A 19,779-nucleotide genomic window follows, 5' to 3' on the forward strand; every position below is an offset into this window, starting at 1 on the left:
TTAGTATAGATGATAATATCAGCTGGTAAGGACTGTAAATCATATATTCTTTTTTAGTTAAGGATCTTAAGATGAGTATTTGTTTCTAATTAGTTAATAGATCAGTGATTTTTAAAAAAAATTTTTTATTTGTTTCAGAGAGGAAGAGAAAGGGGAGAGAGACAGAAATATCAATGATGAGAGAGAATCATTGATTGGCTACATCCTGCACGTTCCCCACTGGGGGTGGAGCTGGAAACTCCGGCACGTGCCTGACCAGGATTCCAACTGTGACCTGGTTCATAGGTCCATGCGCAACCACTGAGACATGCCGGCCAGGCTGTGATTTTTTTATTTAGGTAACTTGATTATGTCAGGTACTTCAGATGCAGTCGTGTTTAGTAAATAGTTGTTGATTGGCATGAAGACTAGTAATGTTACTTGACTATATCCTGACTTTAGTAATGTTACTTGATTATATCCTGACTTACTTTGACCTATCTCATTATTGTTTCTAATACTTAATATAAATATTTTTGATGCAGGAAAGATGAATGGCAGGGCTGATTTTCGAGAGCCGAATGCTGAAGTTGCAAGACCAATTCCCCGTAACTATCAACTAAGTATTTATTAGAAGCACTTTATATGTAGAGAAATTTTCACTGCCTCGACTAACGGTATAGCAGCTGGACTAACTTTATGGGTGTGTGACCTGTGCAGTCACACAAAGATGGACCTACACTTGAAATTGAAATTCTTAATAATTTGAAAAGATGTTTCATTTTCATTTTGCATTGAACATAGCACTTTATATAGCCAGTTCTAACTAGCAGATAGTATCATTAACTTCTGTTTGAAGTCAGAGTTTGTTAAAAGTTTATAACAAGCCTGTTGTTTCATTTTTTAAAAATGGGTGTGTTTTTGTTATGTTTACACCAGCAATTTTCAACCCCTGTGCTGCAAGAATTTTTAGAATATGCAATCCCTGATTATTTAGTCAGGGACACTGACCTCTTTTCCCTTAAATGAAAAAAATGACAACAGCTAACACAACAATAGCCGTCCAGTATGAATGAATCAGAAATATACCTTTTTTTTTTGTCAGATCGGCAAAAAATGTATTTTTTGGTGTGTCGCAGAATTTTAGTAATTAGTTTATGTGTGCCATGAGATGAAAAAGGTTGAAAATCACTGGTTTAGACTGAGGTAATTTTTTAAACTTAGTTTTTCCATAGGTATTTTAATGTTTGCTGATTTCTCCTTGGTAAAAAGACATAGGGGCTGATTACATTCCAACAGAGGAAGAAAGAAGAGTCTTCGCAGAATGCAATGATGAAAGCTTCTGGTTCAGATGTAAGTTAAATTTTATAATCAACAAAATTTGACCTTTGGTGATTTCATGTAGAAAAAAATTGGCATGTGCCCTTGGCCGGAATCGAACCCGGGACCCTTCAGTACGCAGGCCGACGCTCTACTCACTGAGCCAAACCGGCTAGCTATTACATTACTTTTGAACAGAACCCTGGTGTTGCTTCACTGGTTATTGCAGCCCTTTCAGATAAAGTGATTCTAACAAAAAAGCACGATGGAATTTTGAAAAGGGAGGAGTGACCTAAGGAATTAAAGAGGATGTACCTTTTCATCAGTCACCCTGCTATTTATGCTTGTAGTGTGTAAGGGAGTTAAGTTTTATGAGACTCAGCCTTTTGCCCTAAAATAGTTTTATGGTGTAGTTAAAACAGCCAATTCATAAAACACTTTGAGAAAGATTCCTATTGCAAAACAGTAATAGGAATTTTTAAAAGATAAATGAATTGGAATTAATTTAGTTTAAAAAGGTTTTACTCAACAACAGAGACTTCATAGGCCTTTTAAGTAAATGAAGTAGATGGTAGAGGAGCATTTGGATGAAAGGAATAGTGAGCAAAGGCAGATTCTACAATAACTTGTTCTCTACTAGAGTCTTGAGGTTGCATTGATTGGAGCAAAGGTCTTTTGTTGGGGTAGAAAAATAAACATGATACCAGTGAGTTAAAGGTTTGATTCATTATGGATTGTAGGTTCTTGGGGCTTATAGGCCAAAGAGATGATATGTAAGTTTTTTAAAGGAAAATTTGTTAGTGTGCAGGTTGAGTATGAAGGATAAGAAGATGTACTTGGCAATAACTCAGGCATATGGTTATTGAGGGAATGTAGTTGATTGTAGTGTCATTTGGACTAGGAATGACGGACTGGCAATGAAAGGTTTTTTAAAGAACACATAATAGGATTTTTAAATAGGTTGACTAAGAGGGAATGAAGGAAATACTAGAAGATACCCAGCTTAGGAGACTGACTAATGATAACATTATTGATGAAAAGGTATAGTTGAAGGAGTTCTTGTTTGAAGAATGAAACGTTTGGACATTTTGAGTTCATGATACAATATCTGATGATGGAAGATCTGTACGCAGCTAGAGATAGAACAAAGGTGTACATAAGAAATTAGGGTTTGTGGTGTAGGGGTGTTGGTGAATTCACCACGAAATTAAGTGTAGAAATAAAAGCATAAACTGGTAATAGTATCTATCAAGTGGTTAATATTTAGGAATAATGGAATAAATGACAAAGTTTGAGTAGCACATATGGATAAGAGAACCAAGTGATGGTGAAAGAATGAACAAAAACCAGGAAAGAGCAGTTAAGATAATAGGAGTTCTTATAAAATCTTTTGGCTTTTATCCTCAGTTTAATACTCAGAGACGTAGAGAGGTTTCAAGCTAGAAAGAACCTGTGTGAGAATTAGGTGATGATGCACATCTCTAGGTGAGAATAATTGTTTTAAATGCATAGTCATCATGGATCAAGAACTTAAAAAAATATGAGAATAATTTCTCAGAGAACTCATTTGTACTCTGGCAACACATTTTTTTTATCTTCAAGGACTGCATAGAATAGATAGAATAAAGTGATCTATTTTCAAGTCTGTTGATAACACAGGATTAAGAAAAAGACAAATCTATTAGACAAATCTATTTGGTTCATTGTAATGTTTGGCTAATGACCACATAGATACAGTGGTATCCGCATTTAGTTCTAGCTGATGAATTTATGTTGCTGTACATGTTTAACATTTCAGATAATTATAACAGTGCTATGGTAAAATTACATTGAAGGACCATGATCAATAGGTAGGGTACCCAGGTATGCTTAATTATTTAAAGTAGGACATTTGGTATATGAATAATAGAAGCCTAAATAATTCTGTTTATTAAAGCAGGTTTATCACAAGTTAGATAGAAAACATGTAATAAGGACAAGCTAAGAAACAGCTTATCTGAATTACTGAGAAATTACAACAGCCAAAAAATCAGTGTATTAGTAAGTAGTGATTACTCTTTTTTTTTTTTTAGTAGTGATTACTCTTAAAACAGAGATTAACACTTAGTGTTGCATAACATAACTTCAGGCATTGAAAGTGCATAGAACCTTGGCTGTAATTACAGATGATAGGAAATTCAATATATAATTACCAGGAGATAGACTAATTGTCATGCATTAAGAAATTTTGTAATTTATATTTGTATTTTCACATACGGATATTCTATACAGTATGTAATGTTTGCATATATTAATGTAAATGAATAAAGGAACCCACTTTCTTTAGAAAGTGTCATCTTGTGCCTGTGGATCTAAAAAGGTTGTAATATAAGTAGGAATGTGAGGAAAAATTACTAAGATATTTTTTACAGATTTTTTGAAGTCTATTAACTACTTTGTCCATCTTGGTTTAAATTTAGACATGTTGATCTAGGGGCCATTCTTTAATTTTATTTCTACTCTGATCTTTTTTTTTTTTTTTTTTATCCTTACCTGAGAATATTTTCTCCATTGCTTTTTCAGAGAGTGGAAGGGAGAGGGGCAGGGGAAAGAGAGAGAGAGAGAAACATCAATGTGAGAGAGAAACATCGATTGGCTGCTTTCCACGTGGGCCCCGACTAAGGCCAGGGAACGAACCTGAAACCCTGAAACTCATGCCCTTAACCAGAATAGATCCCGAGACTCTTCCGTATGTGGGCTGATGCTCTCCAGCGGTACTCAACCTGTGGGTCACAAACAATAAAAATACATCCTGCATATCAGATATTTACATTACGATTCATAACAGTAGCAAAATTACAGTTATGAAGTAGCAGCGAAAATAATTTTATGGTTGGGGGTCACCACAACATGAGGAACTGTATTAAAGGGTCGCGGCATTAGGAAGGTTGAGAACCACTGCAACCACTGAGGACATGGGTCAGGGCTTTACTCTGATTTTAAAGCTTAACCACGAAGGCATTTATTTCCAATTGCTTAAAATTGTGGCCCTATGCACTGACAAAAGAAACAGTTTTATCTGTGCCCAAATATACATGTAATTTATATAAAAGGGGGTCAGTTTTGATATGTATTGTGTGTTTGGTAGTTCTCAACCTCTGGAATTACTGAAAAGGTGTATGACTTCATATTTGTTTCACACAGCATTTATAGATTTTGTGAATGATATTTCTTCTTAGGCCATGATGATATGATGCTCACTAGAGACTCAGCACCTGGGGTTTTTATTGGGGGCCGGTTACGGAGGCCCCCTTGGCCTAGCAGGTACCAAAATTCCAGACTCACAGAAGGAAAACAAGTGTTCAGCACAAACTATTTGTACAACCAGTTTAGGCACAGTGAGCCTTTTATCATTCAGGTAAAGTTTTATATTAGTGTAGGGAACTGTTTACCAATCATGTTCCGAGACATCACCCAAGAACTTCTGTAAGCACATCTTCCTGAAATGTTTAATATTTTGTAATGTTTTTCTTATATTAAAAATGCTTCTTTTGTATTTCCACTGACTATATACAGTACAGCTGTTAAACATGGAAAAAATCTCTTAAAGATCTTAATTTTACAACATACTTTCTGGATGGTTTTACTGATACATGTTTATCTATCCTAATGAACTCAGATAAAATCTTTTCCTTTTGTTATGTTGACAAGTTCTTTTTCCTCTTCTAGCTGTGCCTTTGGCTGCGACAAGTATGCTGATTACTCAAGGATTAATTAGTAAAGGTAAATATTTAAAATTTGAATTTATTTGGCATTTTGAGTATCATGTTTTTATATGGTATTTTCCTGATTTTTTAGATAAAGTAAATATGATACTGTATATATAAAGCATTATCATTGATAAATTTTTACAAGGGCAGAAGAGTTATATCTCCATGGACCCACTGCCACAAATATCTTGATTTGAGAATTTGATAACATCTTGCATTGTAGCAACATTAACAATCTACAAGAGCAAGAAAGTAAATAAAAGCCTATGGATGGGTTACAGGATGGCAGAAAGACAAGCCTGGACTACCTAAGTCATTCACTTTACTGACACCTAGGAGATTGTTTAAAATGCAAATTCATTGCACCGCCCAGACCTACTGAATTAGACTCTCTGAATTAGGGCCCAGGAATTTGTTTTAACAAACTCCTGGTGATTCTTATGCACTGGTTTAAAATGAATGACTCCCTAAACCAGCTTTGTCTTAAGGTAATAGAGGGATGGGGACACGTTCTTGTTCCAAATTCTACTGGCTTAAATAGGGCAGTGTTATTCATATCTGGAATTGAGTTTAAAATAAGTATTAAATGTATCAGTCTGTAATCTTAAAACTAACTACTCATTACATTATTTTGTGAACTATCTCCTTGTAATAAGAAGATATCCTAGAAAAGGGTGGCAACCTTAGGATGAACTCCACATATTCTAAAAACCTGTTCTTTTAATTAGCTGGCTCCTAAAATGTGACTATGATAGGAAAATAGCTTTTTCATATTAGCAGTATGAAGTACTTAGTAGTATTGACACAACTATTTGAGAAAAGTTGTTTTGGAGGGAAATAGGAGGAATTTGAGGGGTTAAAATTTTATTTTTGTGTATTGAGAATCAAGGTCTTTTATTAAAACAACTAGATGCTCAGTGCATGAAATTCTTGCACTTGGGGGTGGGGGCCCCCCAGCCTGGCCTGTGCCTTCTTACAGTGCGGGAGCCCCACAATGGATTGCCCCAAAGAGGTAGGCCCTGCCCATCCATCTGGGGCTCCTCGATGGATTGCCCCAAAGAGGTAGGCTGGAGCCGGGGATCCTGCCTCCAAGGTGGGCATGGGCACGCGGGGCCACAGGAAGCCTGGCAGAAGCCCTGCGGAGCGGCCGCCAGGCCCCCACAGCACATGCATGGGGCCGTGGGAAGCTTGCCTCCGCTGTGCACGCAGCCATCTTGTGATGGCATGAGGGCATCATACATGAGGGCGTGACAACTACTTAGCCTTTTATTAGTAAGGATATTGGGGGTCTTGTTTTCTGTGTGGGTATTATAATAAAAAAGTCAGACCCCCAACCCAAAATTGAAAGAGACTTTAGAAAAGGAATTCAGAATTCAAGACATCTCACATTTTATTAAAATGCCTAATATTTTGTATATGCTTTCATCCATGGTGTCATATTCAGCATAGTCTTAGCTGCTCCTCTCTACTTGTTTCTTTTCTGGCAAACATTTAAACTTGCTCGCGTTCGTTCTAGCTTGAGAATATACAAAAGAAAAATCTTCCCTTATATCCCTTCCCAACTGCATCCAGCTGTCTTGCATTTGAAGCCAGACTTCAAGAATGAGCACTTCACTTTATACTTCTTTAACCCATTATGGTCTGTGTTATAAATTATGGATATATTCTAACATTTACCAAAACTTTTTTTTTTTTGACTGATAGGTACTATACACTACTTTTGGAAATAGCACTAATAGACAAATTCATGACCTCCTGATACTTTCATTCTAGTGTGGGTTTTCTTCCTTCACTCGTGATTTTCTTCAGAGTGCAGTTTTCAGTCTATATGCTGTTACCCAGCATAATGTGACTTCAGGGACCATTTATTGCTCTAAATCTGCAGTACTATCTCTAGTGTAGGAATCTACTTCAGAACCATATTTTGCATTTCTCTACATGGAGAGCCCTCCTACAGGCTGCTCAAACTGAACTCATTTTATCCTAAACTGAATTCATTTCCCCACACACCAATTTCTGTTTTCCCCATATCCGAATGATATCACTGTCCAACTAGGAAACTGAGGCATTATCCTTCACTTCTGTCCCTTATCTGCTTGTCCAATAAATGCCCGTTCTAGTCCAGCTCAAATACTCTGTATACTGTCTACCTTTATCTGCACTGTCATTATAGTACAACCATCTGTTGCCAACAGTATTGAATTAGCCTTCAACAAGTCTTTTGCCTCCATTCTTCCTACTTCTCCTGAGAAAATAGGCCATCTCAGGTACCTGTCAGGGCATAGTGCATGCAGTAGATGCTCAAATATTTGAGTGAATGAATAGCAACCATCATATTGCATGCTTTTTGTCTTCATTGCCTCTCCTAACTGTAAACTCTATGAGGGTAAAGAGTGTCTTATTTTCTTATATGTAGTTCCTGTATGTTGTAAAGTGGTCAGTAAATGAAGGAAAAACATTTTTGTGTAAATGTAGATATTATTACTGTCCTCATTTTACTTCTCATCTCATTTGTGTAAGTAAAGGAACTGAGGCTAACAGCATAAATGAGTTCTATTTTGTACTTTATATACATGAAATCAGACAATTAAGTATCCTTTAAATTGTGAGGTTTATTCAGAGGTATGCTGAAAATGGCTTGTATCAGCTCCAGAGAGCTGATTTTTAAATTTTTAGGATTTTGGTAAGCTGGTTTTTCAACCATTTGGTAGCTTAAAATTGGTCAGGGTCCAAGTGTTTGCTCTCCACAGAAATCAACCAACATTATAAGTTAGGGCTTTTTATTGGAAGAGCTGGTTTACCAGCATATCCCAGAATTCATCCACATTGTTGCATGTAGCTGTAGATTAATCTCATTTCCATGTAGTTTTCCACTGTGTGAATATACCACAGCAGTTGATCCATCCTTTTGTACATTGACAATTGAGTAGTTTCCAACTTCGATTATTACAAGTAGTTATGCCATGAATATAATGTCTCTTGGTAGACATTTTGCTTGGTCATAAATTGTGTATATATTCAGATTTAGTAGATATTGCCAAACTTTTCAAACTGTTTGAACTAATTTACACTCCCACTACCAATTTATTAATACAATTTTATTAATAAACTCTCACAATACTTGCTATCTTTGTGTCTTTTAGCCATGTGGCGAGTGAAAAGTGATATTGATTGCATTGTGGTTTTAATTTAATGAAGTTGAGGACCTTTTCTTTTGTTCATATCCTATTTAAATATATCCTTTTTTGTGAAGTATCTGTTTAAGTCTGTTGTTTATTTTTCCATTGGATTGTCTTCTTTTTCCTATTGGTTTTGTGAGTTCTCTGTATATTATGGAAGTGAGTCTTTTGTCAGATATATGTATTGTGATTATTTCCCCCCACTTTGATTAACTAGTTCTTAATTAAATGTCATCCATTATGTCAGATCTCTGCTTTATGATGAATGATTTTTGTGATATAAGATCTTTCTCTATTACAAGGACATGAAGAGTCTCTTAGGCTCCTGTAAGCTTTATTTTATCTCCATACTTAAATTTTCAAGTCAGTTGGGATTGTTTTTGAATGTTGTATGAAGTAGACTCAAGGTACATTTTCCCCCTTATGGATATGTAGTTGACCCAGAACTATATTTTGAAAGGACTTTTTTCTTTGTTCACTGCAATGCAGTGTTGCCTTTGTCATAAATCAGGTGACTGCGTGTGTGGGTCTGTTTCTGGACTCTTCTGGTTTTGGTCAATTTATCTATTCATACATTTATAACAGACTGTCCTAATTACTATAGTCATAGATCTTGATATCTCCAATTTTGTTGCTCTTCAATATTGCCTTGCTTATTCTTGGCCCTTTGTTTCCACATGATTTTTAGAATAAGGTTTTTAATTTGAGGGGAAATTTTCTTTGATTTTAATTGGGATTGCATTGAATTTATAGGTGAATTTATGGACACTTGCCATCTTTACAATAGTCTTGGTGCATGAACATGGTGTATTTCTCAATTTATTTAACTGTTATTTCTCAGTAAGTTTTGTTTTCAGTGTAGAGATCTTCCATATTTTTTATTAGATTACTCCTGGGTAGTTGATTTTTTTAATGCTATAATAAATTATATCTTTTAAACAATGTTTTTATTTGTTTGTTCCTGATATAAAGAAATAATTTTATGTGTGTGCAGTGACTTTATATCAAGTTATCTTGCCTCTGCTAATACATCGTTGAGTATTTTCAGTTTTCATATTTCTGTTGATACTGAGTTTACTTGGTTCTTTCTTAAATAGCTTTAGACTTCTCTAGGGTTATGGAAGGAGCTAATGCTGCTAGGTAACATTTAAAGATAATCTGTACTGGTTCTTCCTTTTACATTTTTCCCTTATTTCTGTTGATAAATAATATATCTTACTTTATATTTTATTGCTGAACTTTTGTCTCACATTAGAAGAGATCACATAATGACTAGCAATTTCTGTGTTATTTTCTCAGATACTCTTAGCATAAACTTGTCAATGTCTCTTTCTCCAACAATTAATGTTATTCAGAAATATTTATTCATTTACGTTTAGGATTCCTTTCAAGTCATCCCAAATATGGTTCCATTCCTAAACTCATATGTAAGTATGAAAACAAGTTTTTTTTAGCTTTTTACTTAAGTAAAATAATGTGTTTATCAAATGTTTTGTCTTACTCATAACAGTTATTTGATTATTTGCTTTTACAAATCAGTTGAAGCTTTTTATTAAATGGGCTACTAGGAATTTATTATGAATCTTTTTATTGTTAACATTAAATATCATGAGTTACTTTAAAGAGGCATTTATAATGTGACAGAGGTATTAATTTAAATTACTTTGTAAAGATATACTATTTGAAAATAAATTCTCAAATACTCTCCATTAGAGAAGAAAGTTGTTCAGGGATTCTGATTAATCAAGATAAATTATAAAAATTAAGTCTAATTTGAAAAAATAAATCTTTTAAATTTACATTAAAAATGTAAAAAAGCATAACTTATTTATATTTTATAATATGATTGATAGGAAAGAAGCTAAATTGCTTTTTAAAATTACCTGAGGTTTTTTATGAATCTTCCCAGGTTAGCCTCTATTTTGTATTGGAAACAGACACATGATTCAACAAGAGCCATATTTAGGTAGCATTTAATAATTCATTATTTTAAAAGATTTGTTGCACCTAATTTTAAAAACAAGCTGAAGAAATTAGCTGGGAAATGATTTGATTTTCATCTGATTTAATGTGATACTTTTATCATTATTTCAGGAAATCTTAGTCTTTTCACACCAAAGATATACTTAGAATTTTTTTTTAATGTACTTTTAGAAAAGATTGTCAAAAAAGCACATTGAGTTACACTTTTTTTTTTTTTTTTTTTTTTACAAATAAGTTGCTTGCATCATGGGATACTTTGCCGGAAAGCTTTCTTATGTGAAAACTTGTCAAGAGAAGTTCAAGCATCTTGAGAATTCCCCTCTTGGAGAAGCTTTACGATCAGGACAGGCACGACGAGCTTCAATACCTGGGTAGGCCAGATTCTTATCTTTATTAAAGGCTTTTAAATTTAGCTAAAAAATTGTAACTGGGTATTGCCATAGTTCAGGCATGAAACATTGCCTAACTGAAGGATCATTGGAAACTTGCCACTTTGTTGCAAGCTAAAGCTAATTAGATTTTGAAAGGTAGCGCTAGCCAGTCCAGTGTTACTCAGTGGTTGAATGTCGACCCATGAACCAAGAGGTCACCAGTTCAATTCCTGGTCAGGGACATGCCTGGGTTGTGGGCTCAATCCCCAGTGGGAAGTGTGTAGGTGGCAGCCGATTGATGTTTCTCTCTCATCTTCTCTCTCATTAATGTTTCTATCTCCCTTCCTCTCTCTAAAATCAATAAAAATATATTGAAAATAAAGGTAGAGTGAGATTTGTCTACCTTTGTTTTATATAGAAAGTTGCATCCTATTGGGAGTGTATATCCCAGAATAAAGGATTTTAATTTGGCAAACACCTTTGGTTACCTATATTTTGAACTTTTCTTTTGAATTCCCAATTTTTATCAATTTCAGCTCAACAAATTTCAAGTTTTTAATCCTTCTATTGTTTAAAATAGTAGGGAAATTGTGTAAGTGAATCTCTTTGGATAGATAGATAAGTAATAAGGTAATTATGTAGATTTAGTAGATATATTGTCATATCATAAGTGGCAAGCAATGTAAACTCGTTAAGAGCTAGATGTACTTACATTTGCTTTATCACTGTAGAGTCTATGTGGACTACTACTGTAGGAGTAACTTCCCAGTTAATGTGGGAAATGGACACATTTTCTGATCTGGAGTATTTTTTCTTTCTAAAAACTTTAAGCACATTAAAATGATCTCTGAAGCCTCGTAATTGGAAAACTAAACATTTTTTTCTCTTGTATATTGAGTGACAATTTTTAAGTTATATAAGTAGGTCAGACCATTTTTGTGTGCGTGTGGCAGAAACAGGCTTAATTTTACCATTTTAAATAACTTAAAATAATATGATTTCTTTAGAATATAAGATAACTGATTTTTATACCTACGTACATTTCTTTAAATAAGGTATAAGACTAATTCATGTTTCTTACATAATATGAATTTCTTTTATAGGTACTATTCTCAAAAGCCAAGATATGAATCAAATGTGAGTGATCACTCATCTTTTGTGACAGCCCCAGCAGCAGATAACATGGAAAAAGAGAAGTTTCCTCGTTATGAGCCAATTCCATTTAGTTCTTCTATGAACGAATCTACTCCCACTGGTATTACTGATCATATTGCCCAAGGTAGAAACTTCTCTTGAAATGAATTTCAGCATTTAATGGTCCAACGTATGTATAAACTTTATTTGATGACCTTTTCTGCTGGGTATCATCTGTGTGTTCCACCATCAGCCTAAACACAGCATGTTTGTTCATTTGTTCATTTGTTTCTTCATTCAACATTGTTTTGAGGTTCAGTCTGTTAAAAGATATAGAAATATAAAGATAAATTACTAGTATGTCCCATTAATGGAAAATACTAAGCTAGGTGGAATATCAAAGAAGTGATAAATTGTGCCTCAGGGAGACTTTAAAAAGGTTACGTTTATTAGGCTGGTCTTAAAGGCTTTCAGCTTCTTTGTAATGTGAGAAAAATAATAATTACCTGCCTTACAGAACTGTTGTCAAGTGAAAAATCCTTGTGAAAATGCTTTGTGAAGTTTGTGTAAATACTAGCTTTAAAGATTACATAATGTAAGTGCAACAACATCAATTTTGGATTAAGGCCTGGATTTGAATCACGATTCACATTTACTAGCTATGTGACTTTCAGCAAGTGATTGTAATTTTTGATCCCTTCAGTTTCTTGATCTATCAAATGGAGATAATACCTCTTTTAAAGAACATTTGGAATGAGATGAAATAATCAGATGAACGCCTGGCAAGTAATAGGTTCTCATCAAATGTTAATTTCCTTCCTTTCTTCAGTCTAGTTTGCAGTGAAAGGTGAGGAATTAGAAACAGAAAATGCAGGTCTGCAATTCCTTGTCTAAAAAGCCTAAAATCCAAAAAGCTTTGAAAACAGAAGTTTTTTAAATAGGTGATAAAGTCTGACATGAACTCATTTCAAACCCTGAGCTAAACATAAGGTTTATTTATCTTTATCTTAATATGGTTGTTCCTAAATTTCGTTGTAGAAATACTGTTTTTACTCTTTGCTGCTCGGAACTTTTGAATGGATAAATATTAAGTAATACAAGGACTATAATATTTTTCTAAAATCTGAGGATGTCTGAATTTTGGAACATTTCTGACTGCAAGGGTTTGGATAAGGGATTGTGGACCTCTGTAGGGTATTCTTTAAAAATACTTGCTTTGAACCAAATATAGTAAGCCAGTAACTATAGGGAACAAACAAGGTTAAAGGAACATTTCGATTTTTGTTTCCTTTGTTTAAGATGGGAGAGATTTATAGCTATATATATGTAGGTTAAGGGGGTGGGGGGAATACAGTGGAAAGGGAGAAGTTGATTATAGGTCAAGTGAGGTTCCAGAGGATGCGGAGGGGTTCTAGGTAGGTCAGGATATCAAGTAGCCATTGGCTATATATGGCTGTTTAAATTTATCAAATCAAATTGAAAATCAATTCCTTAGTTGCTTTGACAGCATTTTGGTTGTTCAGTAGCGACATGTGCTAGTGGCTACTGTGTTGGACTGCAGATATATCACGTTCTTATCATTACAGAAAATTATATTGGATAGCACTGCTTTAGAGCAGGAGTAAAGGGGTATTTTCAGAAGAGACCAGAGAGAATGGAAGTTAATATAATTTAGATTCTTTAGTGGATGAAAGTTGTCAAGAGACTGTTAATCCTCAGCTGCTTTGTTTTTTCCTGCATGGTTGGAAATAAAGACATCCAATTACAGTTGACCCTTGAACAATATTAGGTTTGAACTGTCTGTGCAGAACCATTTACACAAATCTGCCTATAAATCGACCCACACAATTCAAACCCATGTTGTTCAAGGGTCAACTGTAGTCAGAAGGGGCAGGAGGTAGGCAGATTAGAGTGGTTAAAGTCATTTTATCCAAAGGCAGCTGTCCTTGTCCCTCATTGCAACTCTCCATTTTTCCCATTTCTCAAGTTCAAATCCATTCTACTTGTATTCTAGCCTTGTAATTACTTGCATTCTTCCTTTCATTTCCATTAGCAAATTCCATTCCATGTTACATAGTTTCTTTTTCAAATAAAAGCAAACAAAAAGCCCTTTGCTATCGACCCACAGACCACAGCAAGGCCCCTGTTTTACAATATTTTAGGTTTTCCAGAGCAGTTATTAGTCCGTCTGCTGTTCTGCTTTCTCACCCCCTTCTCTAAGTCTGGATTGCAGCTCTTTGCTCTCCACATGGACCAGCAGAGCGGCCTCCTTTGCTTGCCCCAGCTGCTGTTCCCCTTACTAAGACACCTCCCCTTTTGGTTAAGCAGAACTACTTGCCCCCTTAGTTCTGCTTTCTCTTACCAAGAATTTAAAGTTATTCAATGTAGAGAATTCATAGTAGGAGGTATTCCTTCATAATTATTATGACACTTATTATAGTTAATTACAGTTAGACTTAAATCAGTGCTGTTTTTCATTCTTATTCCTTCCAGCTCTGTATACCTTCAAAGTAGTAAATCATGCTATGCTCCCTGCATAATATAGGATGTTTTCATTTGACTTTTAATAAGTGTAAAAAATTCTCCCTAACATTCTGTCTGATTTATGTTTTCATTATTTGTCACAGAATTATAGAACAATGAAAAAAGTATTAGACCTGGAAGGAACTTTAGGAATAGATTATTTACTTCCATATTTCACAGTTGAGAAAACTAAGATTTAAAGAAGCTTAGTGATTTGCCCAAGGACATTCACTAATTGTTGGCAGAGTAGGAATGAGAACCTAGGGTTTCTGACTACTAATCTAGTATACACTATCTAAATGATATTTAAAAATATTATTATGGTGAAGGGAAATGAGTCCAGTAATTACTCATTACTAGTGAAATACAGAGTGCTTTTTAAAACCAATATAAGGTTATACTATTTGTTCTTTGCTTTTTTTTTTTTAAGAAAATTTTACTTTTCAACAATGGTGTAGTATTATAACTAATAAGGAGAAATTTAAATGTTCTTTGTATCAGTACACTATACTTTGTATTAAAATAAGTGATTATGGTTGAAAGCATTTAATGTCTAGTTAGATTGCTTTAAAAATTCTGATTATTCAGTGGGACCTTACTATTGAGTTCCAGAATAATACGACTTATCAAAAATTGTTTTAAAAAAATAATCATAATTAAAATGTGTCCAATTTTTATGTCTTATTAAAAATCTCTTTGAAAAATAGTACTTTTGGAGTAGTGTGTCAGATTGTAAGTAGTTGTTCATTGAATGTTGTGTTAGCATTAGTTTTCTTTAGAACTGCTTATATGGCCTTTTTTGTTGGTTATACATTTTATAAAGTATCTTCAATATTTGTTCCTGCCAACCAGTATTAAGAGTAACAACTTCCATACGTTTCAACAGTATTTAACTCTTTGATAATATGTATTCATACTTTGACTCTTTTGGAGATATAAAGAATAAATGCTGGTTTCCCGGTCGAAATCATAGTTGCCACTTTCTTTTCCCTCAGTATTGCATTCATTAGACCTAAGTGAAAATGATGCATACTGTGCTTAAAAGGCTATGTTTTATACTTTTCAGTAGCTATTTTCAAGTATTTTTGTTTAAATACAAAGATGGTAAAATAATTTTTAATAATAGCTGGAATTGTTTGTGTATATATTGTGGTTATGGGAACATTTAACTATGGAAATACTACCAAATAAAAGCCATACTGGATCAAGTTTTATTCAATTGTCACTAGTAGGATATATTTCTCTTTATATAAACACTGGATAACTTTGCAGTTTAAAACACTAACATGTTAATGAGTCTTAATTATGCTGGTGTGTATTATGTTTTCTGTTCTTCTGGCATGATTAGTTTTTAATTTCTTGATGTTAATTTTAGATTTTAGAAATAAAAACTTGAAACTGTGAGAGAAGTTGATTTTAGTTTTATAATTACCTTGGGGGAATTATAGTACTTTTGGAATGGTGGTAATTGATCCTTTATTTCACTTTATTCTATTTTTATTATGAGTAAGGAGCATTTATAAAATTTAGTTGCTTTGGATATATTCAACTCTTTATCACCATGTATTAATTGTTTGTTGTTTTAGGACCTGATCCCAGGCTTGAAGAAAGTCCTAAAAGAAAAAGTATTACATATGAGGAATTAAGGAATAAGAACAGAGAGTCATATGAAGTAACTTTAGCACATAAGACTGACCCCTCAGTCAGACCTATGCAGGAAAGAATACCCCAAAAAGAAGGTATGATAGTTTAGTCTAATCACTGTATTCTGTAGGATTGGATATCGCAGCATTAGATAAAAACATTAGTCATATTAACATGTGATTTCATTCTATAAGCAATTAACCAAAATAGTGTTTTTTAAAAAAGAATAGCTATTTCACAGTCATCATATCTTTCGTTTTTAAGGTATTGTAAAGGCCATTTTGTGTTAGAAAATAATGAAGTCAAAATAGTAGTATGACTTAAGATAGTAAGACTAGTTTTGTAACATCCAATTTGACTGTTTTCCCTTATAAGAAGTCACATTGGAAACCTTTTTTTAAATGATGCATCTATTATATAAAACCAGATCTGGTGACCTAAGGTTGATAATTGGGTTGTAATGCCACTTTTGGCAGAGCCACAGAATCATGATTAATGAAACTAATTTTCTTAGTGAAATTGAGTTATATGCTTTACAAAGCAGCTTTAGGACATTTCCAAAGAGGAGTTTGACTTTTTTAAAATAGTTCTTTTGCTCTGCAATTAATTATAAGTTTTAAAATCACAGTTTCTTTTCTTTTTAAAAAAAATTCTTATTGATGAGCATATTACAGATGTCCCTGATCAGTTTCTTTTAAGTCATTTTGGAACAGTTATTCATTACCCCAAGTAAATTTTCTGACACAGAAGTTTACTTCTAACGGAAGGAGGTATTTTAATTAAGGGTTTGTAGCTATTTTAATACAGAATTTTATGTCTCTTGGGTTTCTATTTACTACTTTAAAAATTGAAGGAATAGGTTCTTGGTACCTTTAAAAAAAATTCTTTATTGTTGAAAGTATTACATGCGTCTCCTTTTTTCTCCTATTGACCCCTTATAGCAGTGATGGCGAACCTTTTGAGCTCGGCGTGTCAGCGTTTTGAAAAACCCTAACTTAACTCTGGTGCCGTGTCAAATTTTTTGATATTTGCAACCATAGTAAAACAAAGACTTATATTTTTGATATTTATTTTATATATTTAAATGCCATTTAACAAAGAAAAAAGAAAAATCAACCAAAAAAATGAGTTCGCGTGTCACCTCTGACACGGGTGTCATAGGTTCGCCATCACAACCTTATAGCCTGCCCCTCCGCCCCAGGCCTCCACCACCCTATCGTCTGTGTCCATGGGTTATGCATTATGCATACAAGTTCTTTGATCTCTTCCGCCCCTTCCCTCTGATATTCCACAAGTTTGTTCTTGGTACCTTCTTGAAAGTCATAGGCCACAAAGAATATAAAGATACATAAAAATTCTTAGTACTTTTTATTATGATCATTCTTTTAGAGCCAAATTTATTTCTAATTGGTAGTGGTTGCTGCATTTAGAATTCTATTTTCATATTAATGATGGATAATATCTATTGTATTATTGCTGTTAAAAATTTAGCTTTAAAATAGACTGATAATTGACATTGTTAATGTTTGTCATTAAAAATAAAATATGTAAACCTTACGCATTCAATAGCCACTACTCTGTAATATGTAAAGGCTTACTGGTACTTTGTTCTGCTAATTAATTTGAGGATTTAGACCAAGCATGTTAAACTCACGGCCCACAGGCCGGATCCCTCGTTTATTTGGCCCATGTTAGCCTTTGAGTTTGACATGCTTGATTTAGACTGTAAGCTCCATGAGGGCAGGCAGTAGTATTTTTCTCAGTTTTGTAATCTTTTATGTCTGTATAGCATAGGACCATATGCTGGTAAATCAGAAATGGAGTGTTTCATTGGGCTTTCTATAGTAATAAAGATTAAGAAAAGGAAATATGGTAGACCTTTGGTATTTGCTAAATTTTGACATTTATGGTTTTGACTATAAGCAGTCTTTTAAAGTTGTTACATGACACAACTTTAATATGAAATAATTTGTTTATAAAAAGAAAGGTGATTTTTGTGTGCTTTATTTGAAGATAAAGTTATGAAATGGTTTTAGTGATTTTCTAGAATGTTCTATTCTAGACTCTAGGCAAAAAATTTGATATTAGTACAGTGTGGATTTGCTGGGTCAGAAAGTATCACCTAAATTTTTCAGTTTTAGTTTCTGTGGATGACATTTATCTAATTAGAAATTAAGACTGAGAGATTTTAAAAACATAAGCACATTAGTTATGTCAGGACCATTATAGCACCACACATGCAGCTTCTAGAAAACTCTACCTTGTACTAATGAGGGAATAAAGCAAGGGGAAATGGCAGAATATGAGGGAAAAGGGTACATAACGTCTTAGTATAATAATGAAATAGTTTTGACTTCACAGAATCTCAGAAAGAGTCTTGAGGCAGGAGGTTCCTAGTCCGTACTTAGATAACTGCTTCTTTACAATGTGACTACTTATAATTTATAGATGAAGGCTATGTAAAAGAGGCTAAAAGGTGAAAGAGTACAGAAGACAGGGGCATGTTTCAAAATACAATTTTATGTAAAATGCAGGAATATTGGAAAGTATTTCCTCCTTGCCACCAGTATAATGGCTCATAGGAGAGAAGATTGAATTAACCATAACCTGAATATCTGACCATTTCTACCGCTATATTTTTTGTGAAAAACAAAATTCAATTTTTTAATTATTTTTTTAAATTTCCCAGTATTTTTTGTATATTCTGTAATTTATACCACACTTACTTAGGTAGTAGGTAAAGTTGTAATGACACCGAGGCTTTGGACCTATACAGATGTGTTCAAATTGTAGTCCACTTGTTTTTTTAGGCTTGTACCTTGGGCAAGTTACTAATCTGTTTTTTCTCGTTCAAAATGGGGGTTGTGTTTATAAGGTTGTTAGGAGGATCAAATATTTAAGTCAAGTTCTCCATACATTGCATTACTATTTATGTCCAACCTCCAGTTCACTAAAGTCTGCCAGCTCCTTTTCAATCCTACTCTCGTGTGTATTTATTAAAATGAGAAAAACAACTTTTCACCATAATAGTGAACTTTTATGTATTACTATTTGGAATCATCAATTATTTGTGCTCTTTTCCTAGTCAAAGTAAACAAATATGGAGATACTTGGGAAGAGTGAGACACTGCATCCTTGGACCTACTGAAGGAGTTTCATATCCAGCTTCATCTAGGTGGTCATATCTGCATGCTTGGAGCTCAGCAGCAATCTTCTAAACACGTGTAAAATCCGAACCTGGGCTTTTTGTGGTTTGGCTTATTAAAATAATGTTTCAATAACAAATTTTATTGTTAATATTGTGTGAATTATATGAATAATGGTATAATACTACGATCGTATACAGTTTGTGAAATTTAAGTTACAGGACAAGGATACTCTTAGAAAACCATTGAGGGATTGTAATGCTCTAGAATTAGCATATGTGAAAATAAATATCTGCATGCTGAATTGGGATGGGTGGGGGGAACAAGCATAATTTTAAGCGTTAAGCTTTACATCAAAAAATTATTAAAAAGCCTTTTTCCAGTGTTTGCTGTATTCTCTTAATGTTTATGGTAAATAAAATATAAAGGAACATGCATCTTCACTGATTTCATGGTTTTATTGTTTGCGACCTATTTTAAGTACATTATAAGTGGTGTAGGTTTAGGAAATAAAGTCATCTCTGAATATTTAATAATATGGTAAATGTGACTCGTGGATTAATCAACTACAGTAAATGGCTCTGCCTAAAAAAGCAGTGGTCATGTTTAAAAACTGCAAATTTCAGGGGAATAAAAATTTGGTATCCTTTTTTTATTATGGTTGTTCCTGGTTTAGGTGAATGGAAAATGAAATTGTGGTTTCATTTACATTCTTATTTATATTACATTTCTATCAGAAACAGTGTTTCTG

At 33.7% G+C, this 19,779-nt stretch overlaps 1 protein-coding gene across 4 annotated transcripts in view; it reads left to right on the plus strand.

Moving 5' to 3' along the window:
* OCIAD1 (OCIA domain containing 1) overlaps positions 1–19,469 on the plus strand; it is a 20,673-nt gene extending 1,204 nt beyond the window's left edge. The window contains exons 2-9 of one of the 4 annotated variants that reach the window (XM_006101278.3): positions 523–587; positions 1,252–1,332; positions 5,008–5,061; positions 9,607–9,654; positions 10,446–10,581; positions 11,685–11,860; positions 15,825–15,977; positions 18,968–19,469. In XM_006101278.3, coding sequence (XP_006101340.1) covers positions 530–587; positions 1,252–1,332; positions 5,008–5,061; positions 9,607–9,654; positions 10,446–10,581; positions 11,685–11,860; positions 15,825–15,977; positions 18,968–19,005 — 744 coding nt within the window. In that variant the 5' untranslated portion in view covers positions 523–529 and the 3' untranslated portion in view covers positions 19,006–19,469. Of the gene's footprint in view, positions 1–522; positions 588–1,251; positions 1,333–5,007; positions 5,062–9,606; positions 9,655–10,445; positions 10,582–11,684; positions 11,906–15,824; positions 15,978–18,967 lie in introns of those variants that run through there. The other 3 variants (XM_006101280.3, XM_006101279.3, XM_006101281.3) reach the window with 3 other exon arrangements.
* The last annotated feature ends 310 nt before the right edge of the window (positions 19,470–19,779 follow it).

This window comes from Myotis lucifugus, unplaced genomic scaffold (assembly GCF_000147115.1).
Source record: "Myotis lucifugus unplaced genomic scaffold, Myoluc2.0 scaffold_349, whole genome shotgun sequence".
Classification (NCBI taxonomy): domain Eukaryota; kingdom Metazoa; phylum Chordata; class Mammalia; order Chiroptera; family Vespertilionidae; genus Myotis; species Myotis lucifugus.